The sequence below is a fragment of the Papaver somniferum genome, chromosome 6 (assembly GCF_003573695.1).
Source record: "Papaver somniferum cultivar HN1 chromosome 6, ASM357369v1, whole genome shotgun sequence".
Lineage (NCBI taxonomy): Eukaryota > Viridiplantae > Streptophyta > Magnoliopsida > Ranunculales > Papaveraceae > Papaver > Papaver somniferum.
Window position 1 is genome coordinate 63946603 of NC_039363.1, and position 19624 is coordinate 63966226.

A 19624-nucleotide genomic window follows, 5' to 3' on the forward strand; every position below is an offset into this window, starting at 1 on the left:
CTCAATTTGTTGATATTTTTTCGTGTTGATGATGATTTCTGTTTGTTGCTCGTGTTGGAAATCTCGATTTATTGATGTTTTTCATGTTGATGATGATTTGTTGATGTTTTTTCGTGATGATGATGTTTGCTGCTGCTGTTGAAGACGTCCAAGAAGATGAAGATGATGTTGCTTATGTTTTTATATGAAGTTCATTCCAGAAATGAAATCTGGTTTGTATATGTTTTTATATGGAGTCTGTTTTTTTAGGTTTTTATATGGACTTCATTTCTGGAATGAAGTCTGTTTTTTTAGGGGACTTCATTTCTGCAATAAAGTATGTTTTTTAGGTTTTTATATGGACTTCATTTCTGGAATGAAGTCTGTTTTTTAGGTTTTTATATGGACTTCATTTCTGGAATGAAGTCTGTTTTTTTTAGGTTTTTATATGGACTTCATTTCTGTTTTTTTAGGTTTTTATATGGACTTCATTTCTGGAATGAACTACTACAAGAAAATAAGTAAAAATTAACACGAAATGGTACTTTTGTCAGTTTAATATTGTTAAATAATTATGGACCAAACATTAAAGGCGTTTCCCTAAAAGACCAAACAGACATGGGCCGACCTAAAAAAGGACCAAACGAGATTTTCCCCTAAACTAAAAGGGCTTATTTCTAATTACATTAACTTTTGCCAGCTGTAGTTTTTAGTAAACATAAAAGAAACTGATCCAGCCGTTCACTAAATAATCCAACGGTTGCATGCTGCTAGCTTTTTTAAGCTCTCCCACGCAGCTGCGTGGGATAGCACGGCTCTAGCGATTAACGAGTGACGACCCAAAATCTGCACTTTAAATCTTTAATCCGAAGTCACATTCTAATCCAAAATCTCAATGGTAACTCATTATTTGTACCACTCCGGTGAATTTTAGCCATTTTGGCATAATAAATTCACATAGGGGGATACGAGAAGAATAATAGATGCCCCATATCGTAGAAGATGTCCCAACAAATAGCATCCCCTCGATGATAGAGAATTAGAGATAAGAGAGTCTAAACACAACTCTTGAGTTATCGGGAGGAAAAAGAAGTAAAAAAATGGCTACTTCTGCATCTTCTACGATGGCTACTAAAACCCTAGTTCTTCGAAATCCTAATTTCAAACAATCTTATCCTACACGCTCCAATCGTATAATCACTCACTCTTGGATAAATTGTCCAAGAATTTCTCTCTACAACAACATCAGCAGATCCAAATTCCCTTCCAATCTTACTCACTCCATCCCAAAATTTAGGGTTTCTGCTTCATCATCATCAACAACTTCTCCTATTCTCCCAACATCAAGCCCTAAGACCAACTCTATTATATCCGATTCAACTCGCTCGATAACATCTATCTTTGCTGTTGTTTTATCGTTATCGAAATTGTTTGGAAATGCAATTCAAGGAGTTTTAAAGAAGGTTAGCTTAACCCCAACACCAGAAGAATTGGGGAAACTACAGAATTTGAAAGAAAGTTTGGTTTGTACAATTGGACCTTTGTTTTTCGCTGCGGTTCGTGAAAGACCCAGAGGGTATTTGAATACACCTCTTACTGTTGTTGCCTCAGGTATGTCTAAGTGGCTTGATATCTATAGTGGGGTTTTAATGGTTAGGGTTTTACTTAGTTGGTTTCCAAATATTCCTTGGGATCGTCAACCACTTTCTGCAATTAGGGATTTATGTGATCCTTACTTGAATTTGTTTCGAAATATTATTCCTCCCATTTTTGATACCCTGGATGTGAGTCCACTTTTAGCTTTTGCTGTTTTGGGTGTGTTGGGATCAATTCTTAATAACAGCAGGGGAATGTATTGAAGAGTGTAATATAATATCTTGTTTGATAATAATTCGGAGATGGGTTTTCTTATGGTTTATGCATGGGGGAACTGTAAAACTGGGGTAAGTTCTGCAGTTCAAGTTTTTTGTTTCGTTTGCTATTCTGGCTGAATGTTATACTGGTTATCATGTCTGAATGTATGAATACTGAGATTTTGTGAAAGTTAATGTCAATTTTTAGTTGTGCATTTGATTTATTGTTCTTTATGGAGTCTTATATGATGTTTAATAAACAAAAATTTAACTGACGATTGAAATTATTGTAACTTCATTTGATTATTAGTATTACAGTAGTTTATCTCCTTATTGATGTTATTAAGTATCTTGAAGTATACCAATAATTTCATATTCTACTTTGGATGAGTGAAAAAGGAAAAACCTAATCTTTCAGCATTGGAACTGTGGAGGTCTGTTACACATTTCTTTGGCTCGTAAAAACATATGTCGTGTTTGGGAATGAAACCTTAGAGTATTCAGACTTGGCATATCTAGTACAGGTGTCTAAGTTTATGGTACTAAACCGTTCTAATTCAGGCAACATTTGAGATCCAGAGGTGGAACTTTGCAACTTAGGAATTGTACACCTTGGTGATTATATAACTTTCCCTATGTACTTCCCTTAAATTTATTTATCTCAGATTAAAACACTACTTAATTAAACTGAATGACTTCGTAAGTTATCTTTGAGATTAATGGAGCAGTTCACATTTTTCTACTACATACAAGATTTTCTTGGTGTGCTGTGTAGTAATAGCACATTTATGGCTTTGTGCTTATGGAATATTGAATTTCAACACGCTTGCAAATGTTGTATTAATTGCAAGCCAGCAGCAATAGTAGCACATGTTCAATTGACTTTTCTTGTGGATAAATAGTTTTCTGAACATGGTGAATGGAATTTCTGAAGTTAAATTAGTTGCGAAGCTGTGTAGTCCCCCATTCATTGCATTTTTGATTAAGAAGTGTTTTGTGTGAGTGTTACAGTCAATAAGATTAATCATGAAATAAAAACTCTGTACACTGTTCTGGTTGCACACATCTGTATGTGCTTCTTTATCGATATTGGAAGATGTATTTATCATAGGATGTCGGTGTTCTTTAATAGCTCGTGTCCTTATGATGTGATCTTATATAACTTTTCACGCTTTATACCAGTCCTCACTCCTCTGCTGAAACGCCGTCCAACCCAGACCCAGTGCTTTTGCCGGTTTGATGTCCGGTCTGGGTTTTAAAACATTGCTGCTGATTTGTTTTTTATTTTAGTCTATAATCTATATCTATGGTCAAGATATACCACAACAGATCTAAAAGTTGACGGTGATTAAGAGTGGAACATATTTATTGGTAGATGATATTGGAAATGGACTTCGTGGGGATTAAATAATCAGGACCAATCATTGCATTGGATCTTGTAAAATATAATTAAAAATCAAGAGAGAGGATGCATCTTTGCATTGGAGAATGCATGATCTCACATTCCATAAATGCAAAGTTGAAAAACCAATTAAAATTTGCAATCTCCAATGCAAAGATTCATCTTCTGTCTTGATTTTTAATTGTGTTTACAAGATCCAATATAATGATTGGTCCTTATCTTGTGCATGGATGCACAAGATAACAACAGAGGTGCACTAAAAACATTTCTTGGTCACACCGTATGTTCCTAACTTTGACATTTTTGCTGATTGTCTCATTGTTTCATTGTGGAATTCATGTGCGTCTCACAGATAAGAATCAGTAATCACTTAGATTTGTTGTGCTCGTGATAGTTTAAATCCAGTTCAACGGCTATATGTTGCTAACCTACCATGTGCACTACACACTCTTCAGTACATTTGAGTGTAAAGTTGTTCTGATGCAGGGGCGTACTCTACAAACTCCGTCATGTTCTCCTTGTAAGTAATATGAATTTTCTGATCTCCAACACTCTGGATTGGAATACAGGTTTTCTATTGGGATCAAAATGTGTGAATAGTTGATATTGTTTATTATCAAGTCCTTAGATTTACGTGAATACAGATTTAAGAGCTTCTCTGATGGTCAATGTGTTAGTTTCATATGTGGCACCACCTTGACGATATCCTCTTGATATTTATTTACCAATAAGTTCCTAAACATAAGGAGCACAAAATTTTAATTTCCAACCCATAGGTTTTTCTAACTTTTACATACTTATGTGTCATTTATTTTATTTTATTTTTGATAAATTTGCATTAGTCACTAAATCAAATTACAAAAACAACATAATGTTATGTTACAAAAGAGACTCTAAACGGAAGAATATTGAACTAGAAACATACAAGATGTAACAAAAGAGACCTTATAAAATATAAAGTGCCCTGATGCTCAATAAATCCCAAAAATGAGGTTTATTGTCAAACATTTCAATTTCTCCTCATTCCAGCATCACTTTTCGCTAGCTTATAAGCAGAAAAAAATTCATTTTTTCTGTAAACATCATCAAAGCTAATTCTCCTCAGAATTTTCAATATGCGATACCACCTAGCTTTTATCAGACACCACCTTCACATCTACAAAGTGAAAACTACAGGGAGATCCATTCTTACACATTTTCCTACTGTGAAACCCACCCTCACAAAATCTCACGGGCGCACCCAAAAGCAGCCAACAAATTATTTGCAGGCCCAGAATTTTCAAAATTCGTTTATTTTCTTTTTTATTTCCCAGTCTAGCCTCACTTTCAGTTTCAGTATATCCTGTTTATTTTCGAGAGATTGATTATCGAGAGATTGATTCAATTTACTCAGCAAGCTTTAGCCTCACTTGTCCTTGATTACCGAGAGAGATTCAATTTACTCAGCAAAGCTTCAGGTTCGTTCGTTTTTATTCCAATCTTTGATTCTGATTCTTTTTTAATCTTGATTCGATTCTATGTTTTAGTTTCTGTAAGATTATGATCTATTATTTTAGGTTTCCGAAGCTTAATTTAGTTTTTCGAATCGTTTTTTAGATCTTTTAAGCTTGTTTTTGAATTTTTGTTTATTTTCTAGGTTTTGAATTTGTTAACATCAATGTAGTTCTTTTCGATTAAATTTTTTTGTTTCGATTTCTTTGCTTCTGTTCTGTTGGATTTTTTATTTGATTTGTTTTTCCATTCTTATTTTTGATATGTTATCTGTTATTGATTTTGATATCCTGTTGATTTCTCATTTGATTATGGTTAATGTAGATTGTTTGCTGTTGTTGATTTGATCTTTTAATTTTGAGTAAGAATTTTTGTGAAGGAATATGCAGGATAGATATATTTGGTTTTTTCTCTTTTGTGTTTTGCAGGGTGAAAATGCCTGTTGGTAGTGCACTAGCTGTAATTCACTACTTCAGTGAATTCTTAGCACATCCTGTTGATGTCAACACAACTTTGGAGTCTTTGAAGACAACCGTTTGCCAGAACTGGACTCGTTTATTACTGCATCATGTCAGATTTTCCTTTAATGATGGAAGCAAGTTTGTGCGAGTTGATTATGATATTCTGCTTCAATGTTTTGTATCTCGTTGCCACTGTAAAGGTCAGAAGAGCTTTGATTTACTTGTCGAAGTTGGCTGTAATTCTTCCAGAAGTCGTAGTAGAGCTTCAAGTAGTCGTGTAATAGAACCTGAACCCGAACAAACTATGGTGAATTTCCTTGAAGATGGTTATGTGCCTGTTAACAAGGTTCTTAGGACTGAAGGTTGGGATAAATTACTTGGTGAAGTTGGTAAAGTGTTTTTTGGAGGTGTAGTAGAGGTACGTATCGTAGTGAAGAAATACGAGTTAAAAGCCGGGCGTGTTCTTGTATATAAGAAGAATGAACCTAGCAGGTTCTATGCAAAATGCTCAAGAAAATTGCCCTTGGGAGTATAAGGTTTGTGCTGTTGATGTTGAAAACAGGATGCTTAAGGTTAAGAAATATGAGAGCATTCATACCTGTGGTGTTGGAACTGAAAGGCTTTTCCACAGGCTCAGCAGTAAATTTGTTTCTAGTCTGATCAAGGATGAAATCCGAAGTGATCCGAGTTTCAAAGCATCTGATTTGACAAAGTTTTTCAAAACTAGCTACGGGATCAATGTGAAATACTACCAAGCTTACAACGGAAGAGAGAAAGTGTATGAGGATATATTTGGTGATGAAGCCATGTCGTATTCGCATCTTTCATGGTATGTAGATTCCATTCGCAGCACAAATCCTGGGAGTTGGATTGATTTTCAAGTTCAAACGGATGAACCTGAAGCGAACGAGGATAGTTCAGTTGAATTAGAAGATGAGGCACCTTCAAATAAGTTTGTGCGTCTTTTTATTGCTTTCGAGGCATGCATCCATGGTTACCGTTACCTTCGCCCCATGGTTTATGTCGATGCTACCTTTCTTACAGGGACATATATAGGATGCCTCATGGCTGCAACCGCTATCAATGCTGAAAATGGTAATTTTTCTGATAATGCATCCTTTTTATATATGTTCATGCATTATTTATTTTTGCTTCATAATGTCTTATGCATTATTGTTTTCACTTTTCTGGTTATGCATCATTTCTGTTTTAGATGCATAAGACATTATACATTTTTTGTTTTAGGTGCATAATGTCTTATGCATTATGGTTTTCACTTATTGATTTTATGCATCATTTTTTATGCACATGCATAATGTCTTATGCATCATTTAGTTTAGATGCATAAGATATTATGCATTATTTGTTTTCACTTTTCTGGTTATGCATCATTTCTGTTTTAGATGCATAATGTCTTATGCATTATTTAGTTTAGATGCATAATGTTTTATGCATTATGGTTTTCACTTATTGATTTTATGCATCCTTTTTATGCACATGCATAATGTCTTATGCATCATTTAGTTTAGATGCATAAGACATTATGCATTATTTGTTTTCACTTTTCTGGTTATGCATCATTTTCTGTTTTAGATGCATAATGTCTTATGTATTATTTAGTTTAGATGCATGAGCCATTATGCATTTTTTAGCTGCACATACTTCATGTAGACGCTGGCTTGATTTTATATTTTTTTTCTGTGCAGGCTTCTTCCCACTAGCCATGGCCCTGGTACCTGGTGAAGATAATGATAACTGGGAATAGTTCATGAGGAATTTGAGTAATGTTCTTGATCATGATCAAAGGCCAATCACATTTTTATCTGATCGTGCAGAAGGATTAAAGAGAGCGATTCCATTTTACTTTCCTGGAGCCTTCCATAGTTTCTGCTATTATCATCTTAAGATGAACTTACCTATTAATGCATCTGACGAAAGGTATGGTGCAGTTATTGATTCATTTCAAGCTGCTGCTTATGCTCTTAGTCGCGAAGGTTTCCAAACTGCCATCGCTACTATTAGGGGTCTTGGTTGTGGTTGGGTTGCCGACTATATTGAAGATATCCCTCCAGAGAAGTGGTCAAATGCCTTTTTCCAGGGTTGTAGGTATGGTAGGAAATCTTCTACTCTTGCTGAATCCTTCAATAGTTGGATGAAGGTACACAAGAAGCTCCCTGCAAATGCTCTTCTGGATCAGATAAGGAAGGATGTGATGAGTATGATGTCAGAAAGGCGGAATACGGGTAATAGTTTCATAACAATTCTCACACCGAAGAATGAAAATAAGATGAAGGCTCTTATTGATGGGGGTTTAACCTGGCTGGTTATACAGTCCGATACTCATGTTTATGAAGTGGAAGGAGGGGACAGTTCTCATAGTGTTAACCTTGAGGCAAGGACATGTACCTGTCAGAGGTGGCGCGTCTATGGGTTTCCATGTGTGCATGCTTTCGCATCGATAACAATGTCTGGTTCTAATCCATATGATTTTGTTGAACCTTATTTCACTACTTCATACTTCAATAATGCCTACAGTCATGCAATTCATCATATTCCGAACTATAACAGGCCTGAAGTTTATGATGGTAATGATATTATCGATGTACCTGATGTTAAGAGGCCGCCAGGGAGACCACAAGCTAATAGGCATTTGAGCAGATATGAGAAGCCGCCCAGGAGAGCTATTCGCTGTGGTAATTGTTTTGAGCTTGGTCATCATAACAAGCAAACATGTACGAATCCTACCTGTTACAAGAAGCCTCCGAAGCCGCCGAAGCAGCCTAAGGGAAGTTAAAGAAGAGCAATTATCTTGTTTGTTTCTTCAGACTATTACTTTTATGTTTGAACCTTATTCATTTTTCTTTCATTAGTTTCTGTATTAGTTTTTATGAACAAGTACTTTTTTTGTACTTAGTTTCTTTTTTGTATTGGTTTTATGAAAAATACTTTTTTTCACTGTGTGTTTTTCTGCTTCTATCAGATAATGTTTTCATTTTTATTCTTAAATGCATAATGGATTATGCTTTAGTTTTTGATGATGCATAACTTGTTATGCATTAGTTTTTATGATGCATAACGTATTATGCGTTATTGTTTTGAAGATGCATAATCTCTTATGCATTGTTTTTCGACGATGCACGATCTGTTATGCATTTATTCTTTTAAAGATGGTGTCATAACGACTCATGCAAATGTGGTTCCTTCATGCATTTGCATCTGCATAACAAGTCATGCGTCTGCATAACAAGTCATGCACATTTATTTTATTAGGAATAACATGTTATTCAGGTTTATTTTGTTGCATAACTTGTTATTTAGATGTTTATATGTAACCTGTTGTTCCTTCATTTTCCTTGTAAGATTTATATCATAGTACAATTAAATGAAATAAGATTGCAGCAAATAGAAGCACTGAAACCAGCATTGATATATAATATATATATAAACATCGACAAGATAACATAAGTTGTTCTGACAAGAACTACTAACTACTTTCCCATTAGTTTTCACTCCCAAGTTAAATTTATCAACCTACCAACAACACACAGGTTGTTAAAACAAAGTTATGTTTGAGCCTTTCTATTATGCACAGCTTCACATTTGACACTCAGCTTCATCACATTGACGCGCAATATCATCCCAGATGTCTGCATTGGCATCTATCGCCCAACTGTTTCTAAGATCCGTCAGCATTTTCAATACCAGACTTACTCTTTTCTTGTTGGCTTTTTCTACTGCATCTTCCTTTCCCAACTTCAGCCATTTGTCCCTGACTTGAGACTTCATGCTCATCTTCATATAATAGCATACAAATATGAGGCAGTCGGGGTGATGACCTTGTTCAGGAACAATCTTGGTAAAAATATCCTTGTATACAAGCGGTTCCCGCTTTATATCCACGATTTGTGGTGATAGATTCAGTTCATCATATCTTTGGATCAAATACGGCATACAAGCCTTTGCCATTATGAGAGCTTGTTTCTTGCAGTTAGATTTATAGCCTTCAACACTGTTATAGTAGTTCCACTCACCCTCTGAAAAGTCATACTCTAACAATGTCCAATGTGTACCAGCAGGGTTTTCCTTTGTCATATAGTTCATTGGAATGAACATTCTCTCAACTTCAATAGGGAGATTCAAGATGAATTCTCCAACAAATTTGGCAATCCCATCTTTCTCCTTTGTTTTAACAAAGAACTGCAAAAGAAATATTTTTTAGGAAAAAAAAGTTAGTGGATGCAATTGAAAGGGTGCACAACAGGTGTAGAAAACAATGCTGAATAACTTGTTATGCAGTTCAATCTAGTTGCATAACATTTTATGCTGAAGTAATTATATGGGCATAAGATAATATGCAGGAATGACTTGTTATGCAGCAAAATGATTTTATTTTCTTGACTTACCCAAGCATCTGGCGTCATGAATGCAGACTCCGCATACCTATGTTCAACACTATCAGCCATCTTTTCATTTTCCCGCTTCTTGAACAACCTATAACTGTAGTAGCGTACTACTTGGTCTTCTAAGTATTCGTTGTTCATTAGCTGCCTTATTATATCTCCGTGAATCCGAATATCCCACAAGTACGGGTCTTCTCCTTCTCTGATACTCCAAGCCGAATTTCTGCAGATGACATAAGACACAATTGGTGAGATGTTTTATTCAAGTGACATGCGGCAGAACCATAAACTAGAGGGTTGTGTTATGCATGGGTTTTTTTTAAGCATAACTTGTTATGCATTTATTTCATAAGAAGCATAACCTGTAATGCATTGATTTCTTAAACAAGCATAATAAATATAACAACATTTTTTGCATAACTGAACATGCATTAAACATTGGAGCTGCATAACATGTGATGTAGATATTTTAAACAATGCATAACTAACCATGCATTAAACATTGGGAGCTGCATGACATATTATGCAAACAAGCATAAAGGTAATTTTGATGTACTTACAGGCTGTTGGCATTCTCAAAGTATGTCTCCAGTACTTCCATCATGGCTGGTTCTATTGTATCCTTGTAATCTTGAAAGCATTCCATTGTTTCCAGCGGAGGTAATTTTCTGAACGGCAAGCCAGCAGACGTACGGGGATTTTCTTCTTCAACTTTATTCTCATCAGGCTTGTTTTTTGCTTCTTCTGCTTCTTCTGCTTCCTAGCTCACAATCTTTGAGTAGTACACTGGTTGTCCTTTGATTCCATGTTGTCCTTTCCTTGATTCTTCTTACCTTGCTTCCTGGTTGCTTCCCATCCTCTTCTGCCTTGTTTGCTTTTCGCTTCAATACTGACTTTTTCTTCAATGGTGACCTCTTCAAAAATTTGTTCTTGGTACAAACTCCCCTCCTACGTCTTCTTCCTAGAGATTCATGTAACCAAAATGTGTTAGATATAAACATTTATTATGAAATTAAGTAAATAGTTGATTAAACAACAAAACAACAATATAGTAAACAGTTTATAGTTGATTAAAAATAATAAGTAGTACATAGTTGATTTGACATTAATAAAAATACCATAATAAAAGATGTTATATTTTAGGTACCAGGTTTTTTGAAACGGTCTCCATCTCAGCATCTTCATTATAGCCTTTTTCTTTTTCAGCATCTTGTGTGGCACCAGGAGTTAAAGGATTCTCAACCACCATCTCCTTCTCTGCATCAACAACCATCTCAACAGCTACTTGTTGTGGCTTTTCAGCCACTGGCTCTTCTGGTTGTTGTGGTTCTTCAGTTTGATGTTGTGGTATCTCAACAGCGGGTTGTTGCAGATTTTCAGCTTGCTCTTGTGGTCCACCAGCATCATCTTTAATTGCAGCAGCAGGTTGTGATAAATGCAGATTAAATGTGGGCACCACATATTCTTCTGCTTTCTTCTGAGTTTCTGGAAGAATGTCATCATCACCACCGGCCAAAAAGTCTCTTTCCTGTGCTTCAAGTCTTTCTTGTGTTGTTGCTATATTTGGTGTTGTCTCCAATTCCACTTGAGTTTCTGTTTCCTTGTCGTCGCTGGAGAGATTAACAGCTTTTTCCATGTCCATGAACTTGAAAGGTGAAGACTGGATACCTTGACTAGCCGTTTGGTCTTGGCTATCGAGTCTGATAACTTCTGGAACTGATTCTTGTGTAGGTGGTTCAGTTGAAGATACCAGTTCAACAAGAGTCTCATTCCTTGGCAAGTTTTTCAGTGGGTCGCTTGGCTCAGCTGATGATACATTGACACTAGGTCCACCTGACGACTCCTCCTGCACTTCTATGTTGCCACAATCAACGAGCAATTCCTTCACGTAATTATACAACTTTTCATTGAAGTCTACTCCACTCTGTCTATTCCTCTCCTGAGTCTGCTTCATGTCTTTCAGCTTTGCTTCAATGATCTGCAACCTTGCTTCAGCACAATCGGGTGGACACGTTTCTTGTTCAATGATCTTAATCGCATCCAGAAATGCTTCTTCATACTTGTCCCTGTTCTCTTCAAGATTCATTGCGACGAGATCATATATCTCTTTCCTTTTTCTTGGTTTTCTTGGTTCACAGAATTCCATCTCCATTGCACTGTACTCATCTCTAAATTTCTCATTATACTGCAACATGATTAATGACACTCATCAAAGGAATGCATAAAAAATATAACAACATTTTTTATATGCATAACCTGTGATGCAGCTAATCTAAACAATGCATAACTAGTCATGCATTTAATATTGAACTGAATAATATGTCATGCATTGATTTGTTAAGGTGCATAACTTATTATGCATTTAAAAACACAACCCTGCTTAACTCCTTTTCAATATTGAAAAATGCATAACCGGTCATGCATTCATATATTGGGCTGCATAACATGTTATGCATTGATTCATTAAGGTGCATAACTAGTCATGCATTTAATATTGGAACTGAATAATATGTCATGCATTGATTTTTGTTAAGGTGCATAACTTATTATGCATTTAAAAACACAACCCTGCTTAACTCCTTTTCAATATTGAAAAATGCATAACCGGTCATGCATTCATATATTGGGCTGCATAACATGTTATGCATTGATTTATTAAGGTGCATAACTTATTATGCAGTTATCATTTTTTGCTAACGTAACTTATTATGCATTCATTTTTAAGGAATTTAGAGATACAGTCATAGATGCATGAAGGTCAATTATAAATCATGAAATGTTCACAAACAGGTACCTTTAAGAACGTAATATTCTTCTTGAGCATTGCTTTCTTCATTGCTTCCAAGTCCCACTTCACAGCTCTCGGTGTAGCATTGGAAATGACCTTGACGATGTCTGATGATATCTCATCTATGTTAGAATGCTCAGCCAACCAAAGCTGCAAAAAATAATAACTAATAAGATATTCTGTATCCAAGAAAGTAATATTTATTGACAGATGTTATGAAAGTAAAAAAAAAAAACTAACTCACAAGAGAATATATAGTGCAACCACTGCAATTCCTGATATGAGGATTGTTTCTTTTGACAGTCTTGATGCTCTCCATCAGGTGTTCATGAATAAGATCAGGAAAAGAGACAGAGTCCATGGTTTCCAAATCCTTAACCAAACCAACATACGAGACATCTAAATTGTCTCCACTTGAACGACAAAAGAACAAGACGACTAGCATGTAAAGGCAGACAAGGCAGACAACTTCCTCTTCATGACCTTTCTTATCAAGTTTTTCCAACACCAGCCTTTCAATATCATCTATCCACACCTTTGTTACCCGTGCTTTGGGATCTTTGCTGATAAATCCTGGCTTTGTTTTGAATGGGAATTGCTTGACGAGGGGATGTGACTGAGTCATCTCTATCTTTGCCTTCGAAGTCAGAATATCATTTCCTCTGTCTCCTTCAATTCTTGGAATCAGAAATGTAACAGCAAGCTCACTAAACGTTGATGCTATGGACTTGTTTTCAGACAACTTGAATGAATGTTGATTCAATTCTTCATGGTCATATGATAGAAAGACTTCATCCATCAGCTTGTTGCTCTTACCATCCAAGTATGCCATGTTTGCAGCATATAACCAGTTATAGAACTTTCCAAACACACACACATTCATCATGTTAGCCTGCAACGGATTCAAACCACCTCTGTCTTTTATCTTACTAAACAAGTGACCTACCCTAAGGAAACCTGCTCTATAAGTACCTCCTTGAACTGTAGATTTGGTTTTAGGTTTAACTGCGTAAAAAAAAGAACAAGAAAAATGCATTTTAGAACTGCTATTTAGAACAACAAAGGAATGCATAACAAATATAACAACATTGTTTTATATGCATAACCTGTGATGCAGCAAGTCTAAACAATGCATAACATGTTATGCATTGATTTATTAAGGTGCATAACTAGTCATGCATTTAATATTGGAACTGAATAATATGTCATGCATTGATTTGTTAAGGTGCATAACTTATTAAGCATTTAAAAACACAACCCTGCTTAACTCCTTTTCAATATTGAAAAATGCATAACCGGTCATCCATTCATATATTGGGTTGCATAACATGTTATGCATTGATTATTAAGGTGCATAACTAGTCATGCATTTAATATTGGAACTGAATAATATGTCATGCATTGATTTGTTAAGGTGCATAACTGATGCATAACAGGAACAGGAAGGAATTCAACGCACCTTGTTTATAGACAACACATTGCTTATTATATTCAAAGCAAATCTTACCATCTTCGGCATCATTTGTATTATCATCCTCATTATCTGCATCACCCAATACTTCCTTTGGTGCAGCTTTCTTTGCTTTCTTTGCCTTGATTTGCATCTCCTTCAGTGTTTCGACACTATCAATTTCTTTTTGTTCATCTTCAACATCAGAAGGTAAAATCACATTGAGGAGAAAATTATGTTAAAATCGAAGAAGAATAAAGTGATAACTCAAAAAAATTATGGGTATTCAGGATTAAAAAAAATAAATTAAAAAAAAAACAAAATCAAACACTGACAGATGAAGCTAATGATAAATCTCACCGGGTTTTTTCTGTTTCTTCGACTTCATTTTTCCTTTTTCATCTGAAGCATCAAGAACAAAAATTAAAATCGAAAATCAATAAAATCAAATGTACCGAATGCATGCAAGAATAAGATCGATTAAACTAGTTTTAGTACCTAATTTCTTCTCTTTTGATTTCTGAAGACGTGTTTTTGTCGGTGTTTCATCCATTTTGGTTCTACTGAATTCTAGGGTTAATGTTTTTTAGAGTTTGAAATTGATTTTTAGGGTTTGATCAACTTCAATAATCAATCATCCGTTACAGTGTTTATGGAGGAATATGAATAGAAAAACGGATGAAGAAAAAATGAGAAGAACGAATGAAGAAAAATGAGAAGAAGAGAAAAGAAATGGTTCCGACCGTTTTTGGGAGTCCATAAAACCGCTGAAGGGTAATTGAGGAACTCTGCACGTTTTTAATGATTTTAAATAATGTTGGGTGCGACTGTAGGGAAAAGTAATTCTGGGCCTGGCGGTAAGAAAAAAAAAGAATTCTTGGCCTGCGCCTAAAAACAGCAGAGGTGCACTAAAAACATTTCTTGGTCACACCGTATGTTCCTAACTTTGACATTTTTGCTGATTGTCTCATTGTTTCATTGTGGAATTCATGTGCGTCTCACAGATAAGGATCAATAATCACTTAGATTTTTTGTGCTCATGATAGTTTAAATCCAGTTCAACGGCTATATGTTGCTAACCTACCATGTGCACTACACACTCTTCAGTACATTTGAGTGTAAAGTTGTTCTAATGCAGGGGCGTACTCTACAAACTCCTTCATGTTCTCCTTGTAAGTAATATGAATTTTCTGATCTCCAACACTCTGGATTGAAATACAGGTTTTCTATTGGGATCAAAATGTGTGAATAGTTGATATTGTTTATTATCAAGTCCTTAGATTTACGTGAATACAGATTTAAGAGATTCTCCGATGGTCAATGTGTTAGTTTCATATGTGGCACCACCTTGACGATATCCTCTTGATATTTATTTACCAATAAGTTCCTAAACATAAGGAGCACAAAATTTTAATCTCCAACCCATAGGTGTTTCTAACTTTTACATACTTATGTGTCATTTATTTTATTTTATTTTTGATAAATTTGCATTAGTCACTAAATCAAATTACAAAAACAACATAATGTTATGTTACAAAAGAGACTCTAAACGGAAGAATATTGAACTAGAAACATACAGGATGTAACAAAAGAGACCTTATAAAATATAAAGTGCCCTGATGCTCAATCAATCCCAAAAATGAGGTTTATTGCCAAACATTTCAATTTCTCCTCATTCCAGCATCACTTTTCGCTAGCTTATAAGCAGAAAAAATTCATTTCTCTGTAAACATCATCAAAGCTAATTCTCCTCAGAATTTTCAATATGCGATACCACCTAGCTTTTATCAGACACCACCTTCACATCTACAAAACATCTGCACAAGCCCATTCCAAAGCAATAATAATCGTCATAGATTCAGCCGTAAATTTAGATAGAACTCCAAGCCACTCATAGCAAAAACATAATCTCCTTGATCACCTCTGCAAATAAACTCAGATATGACTCCCCGGATTACATGTAGAGGAACCATTACAACATAATAAAGTCTGATGTTGTTCAGGAAGCTTCAATAATCTGCTACCTCCTAGTAGTTCTGCTAAACCAAAACATTGCAGAATTTGAAGATCATAGACATAGTTGAACATATATCCCCTCATCCTTCATCTGCACTGATGCACAGTAGACATAATCTTCTTTTGTATTCTAGTAGCAGACCAATCCCTTTTCTCAAGTGACATAATCTTCTTTTGTATTCACAACACCATTACACACAACAAGCAACCAAATCTCTTTCATTATAGGGCTCTTATTCTTAGCTCTATGAACCATATCTTCAAAAGCGAAACACCTTGAAAAGCCAAAAATAACGCATAACTAATCTCAATCAGCAAAATCAATATCAAACTCTCACAAAAGGTCAACCATGGCTTATTACTGCGTAATTAGTGTTCAAAAGCCAAGAATTAAAGAACCAAAATCATGACAACTCGTAAGATGGAAGTTAACAAAAAGCCATATAGAGCTTTTCTCGGTTGAACCCACCAATCATTGGTATGTCAAATTTGATTGTCATATTTTAGTTCCAAAACTCGAAGATGCTTGATTTGATTACTAGAGTCAACTGCAGTAGGTTAGACTAAGAACGTAGAAAAGCTAAGGCTTTCTCTTTTTACTCATGAAGAACCTGAAGACGTATCGGAATCAATGGATACATTGTCCTTCAGCTTGAGTTTAGTAACAACGTACTTGACTTGTACCACTTATATATTTTTTCTTTCAAGTTAGTATTTATTGAAAACATAACATATGTGGTAAAGTTTGTTTACTTGTCTATAGTGTTGGTGACTCGGTCATTATACTATGATCAAGATATTAATGAAAGATATACTAGTTGTTTCATATAACTTGATTATATGAATTTACGAAGTATAGTTTTACTATGGATTTCGTGAATCGATATTACACTAATAGGTAACTTGTTATTATTTAGTGTATTGAACTTCCTGATGAATTCAACCTTTGAGATTATGTTGGGAAGCAATTTCATAAATATATTTGAAGGAAGTAGACTTGCGAAATGTTGTTTCCTAATTGAAATGGAATTCAGGTATGATCCCAGGACCGATCCCTGGTTAAAAAGGACCGATCCCAGGACCGATACTGACATTGTTCAATCGTGTTTATAAATTACGAAACGCTTGTTATCTTCGGGTTTTCTGCAAACATCGAGATGTACACGTCTTGAACTTGGAATGTGATTTGAACATGTGATAAACTCTTATGTCTTAATATTCAAGTATTTTCCTTTGGTACTCAAGGAAAGATCCTGAAACCGAAATTCAATATCTTTTAGATATTCTGAAAATATATGTTTACCATATCCCATAGGTTTGTGTTAGAGCATTGCTCGACCGAACTCACAAGTGCTGTTATCTCAAGCTTGTTGTCAAATTTATTTGATCAAAACTATATCTTGATTTCTAGTCTAAATTTAGTCAAGTCTCGGATTAGGATAGAAGTGTGTAGTTGAGTACCAGACATCACTGAGTTCTACCGTTTGAAGGCGAAGATCAATTGAAGATTTTGGAGAACTTCATCAATAAAACGTAAGTGAAGAATGAACCACCTATTACTCAAGTTTTCACCTTTCTATCTATGAGACACTGTCGCATGACTAAATTGGACTTTACACGCATAACAGAAATTTCAAGTCAAGTTTATCTTATTAATTATTCTCGAAATATGTTGACTAAGCTTAAGAACATTTGTTCATACTTGATGAATTTGGTTAAGAACAATTTATTGTTTATGACCTAAATTATGATTCAAGATTATAATTTGAAAATAGTCTGGAACAGTGATATGTGTCATTGATGTTATTCGAGAATGTTTCAAATTGATTAATAAAGAGATATATAACTATTGTAAATCTGGATACAGAAAAACACACGTACAAGCTTACATACTGGCGCAAACTTTTATAGGTCTGGAACCGCAATACATGTACCTAATACACATACCAGCGTAGCTATAGTTATGTAACGATTTTTGGTACACATACCAAGTATGCAAACCCCAAAAGTTCTGTTGCTTGTGAACTCAGGTTAGTACACATACCTAGAATGCATACCAAAAAAGTTATGTGAACTCCTGAGCTCGGATTTGTCTTAAGGGTATACAAACCCGGTACATGTACCATGACAAAATAACTGACGAGCTGGATGTAGGTACACGTACTTACCCTGTTGTACATTTCTATGAGATAATCAGCATTTGAACAACTCTCTAAAAACACATCTAAAGGAAAATTTGATCACATTATAATTTATGGTTGTGACTCAAGATTAAAGTCTTAAAGTGTTATATGAAAATGATTAAGCTTATACTTCGTTTGTCTAGTTTCAGCTAACCTTTCATGAACAAATCATTGTACACGGTTCGATTACGGTTCATCCTAACCAGAGTATACATTCGGTTATGTTAATCTCAAGTCAAGTTATTCATGTAACAATGTATATTGATTGCTTGATTCCAAAGCTAGCTTAGCTTAAATCTAAAGCAACCTTGATCTTGAAAGTCTATATAAGGAGAACCTCAAGCAACTAGGATCTTTGAATCCCCAAAAATTATTCTTGTGTGTCCTAGTTGTAAACTAGAGTCGTCCTCTCCTTTAAACCTTTTGAAGTTTAGCGACTAAAAAGACTTCGCTTAGGGATTCGTGAAGCCAGGTCCAACTATATTTATCTTGATAGTTCGTATATCCTGATATTGCTACTGATTGTTGAGCCTTTAACTCCAACAAGCGAGATAGATAGAAATCGCAAAGTTTCTTCGTCTCAAACTTTATGATTCCACAGGTATATTCCTCTACAACGATTCTTTGTTGAAATCGAAGTAGGAATTACTTGTGAGGTGAATAATAATCTAGACTGCTCTTCGGGAGTCGTAAGTACCGAATTTTGAGATTTACTAGACTTTGTCTATTGGAAATGATTTCCTATCTCACCTTTATATTTGATCAGAACGGAAATCACATATAGGATTATATATGGGAGGCATATTGGTTTAAAGTGAAAAGAAGAGGGTAGCCAAATACACCACAATCTTTTTATTTCAACCTATAATTCCTCCACCGGATGTGATCGTCTATGGACAGAGTCGAGACAATACGACAATTCGGTTCACACTTTGTGTGATTGTCAATGAATACTAGATCGATACAATACAACAACAAGATAACTTGTGTGATTGACTATGGATACAAGATCGAGTCAATACGACAACAAAATGTGTTAGTTGATTATAGGTTCAGTAATAACCAAACTCTATAGGATCACTATCAAGTATTAGCATAGTTAATGTATAAGTGTATTTATTTTATTATAATATAAAAGAATTATAATGTGTAAGTAAAGTAAATAACACAGTACAATATTTTATTAACGAGGAAACCGCAAATGCAGAAAAACCCCGGGACCTAGTCCAGTTTTGAATACTCTCAGAATTAAGCCGCTATACAAAATCTAGTACCAACTTCGTTTAGTTGAGACCAAACAGACTACCCCTAGCTACTTAGTTCCCTCAATATCCATGCGCCTTCGACTTCTAGAGTCACACACGTGAATAACAAGTCCTTTGGATCGTATTCCATACAACAAACGAAGAATCTGTTTGGTAACCACTCTAATCAATCTTGCTACAAGATATAGATGAGTCGTTGAAAAAGGATCTTCCGTTTAATCTAATAAACTCCTTTTTCTGGTTAGATCAATCTAACTTGAACTACCGAAATAGTCAAGTATAGATTCACACTCAATCAATATAAATCTCAAAGATAAATATAGAGAATGATGATCT

The 19624-nt window shown here is 35.0% G+C and overlaps 1 protein-coding gene across 1 annotated transcript; it reads left to right on the forward strand.

Moving 5' to 3' along the window:
• The first annotated feature begins 984 nt into the window (after positions 1-984).
• Positions 985-2056, forward strand: LOC113287791 (ylmG homolog protein 1-2, chloroplastic-like). Its single transcript, XM_026536630.1, has one exon. The coding sequence runs from the start codon at positions 1080-1082 to the stop codon at positions 1836-1838; it is 759 nt and encodes a 252-aa protein (XP_026392415.1). The 5' UTR covers positions 985-1079; the 3' UTR covers positions 1839-2056.
• The last annotated feature ends 17568 nt before the right edge of the window (positions 2057-19624 follow it).

Bases quoted from the DNA above. Each gene is read 5' to 3' on its own strand.
- LOC113287791 (XM_026536630.1), top strand. From the start codon at position 1,080: ATGGCTACTTCTGCATCTTCTACGATGGCTACTAAAACCCTAGTTCTT.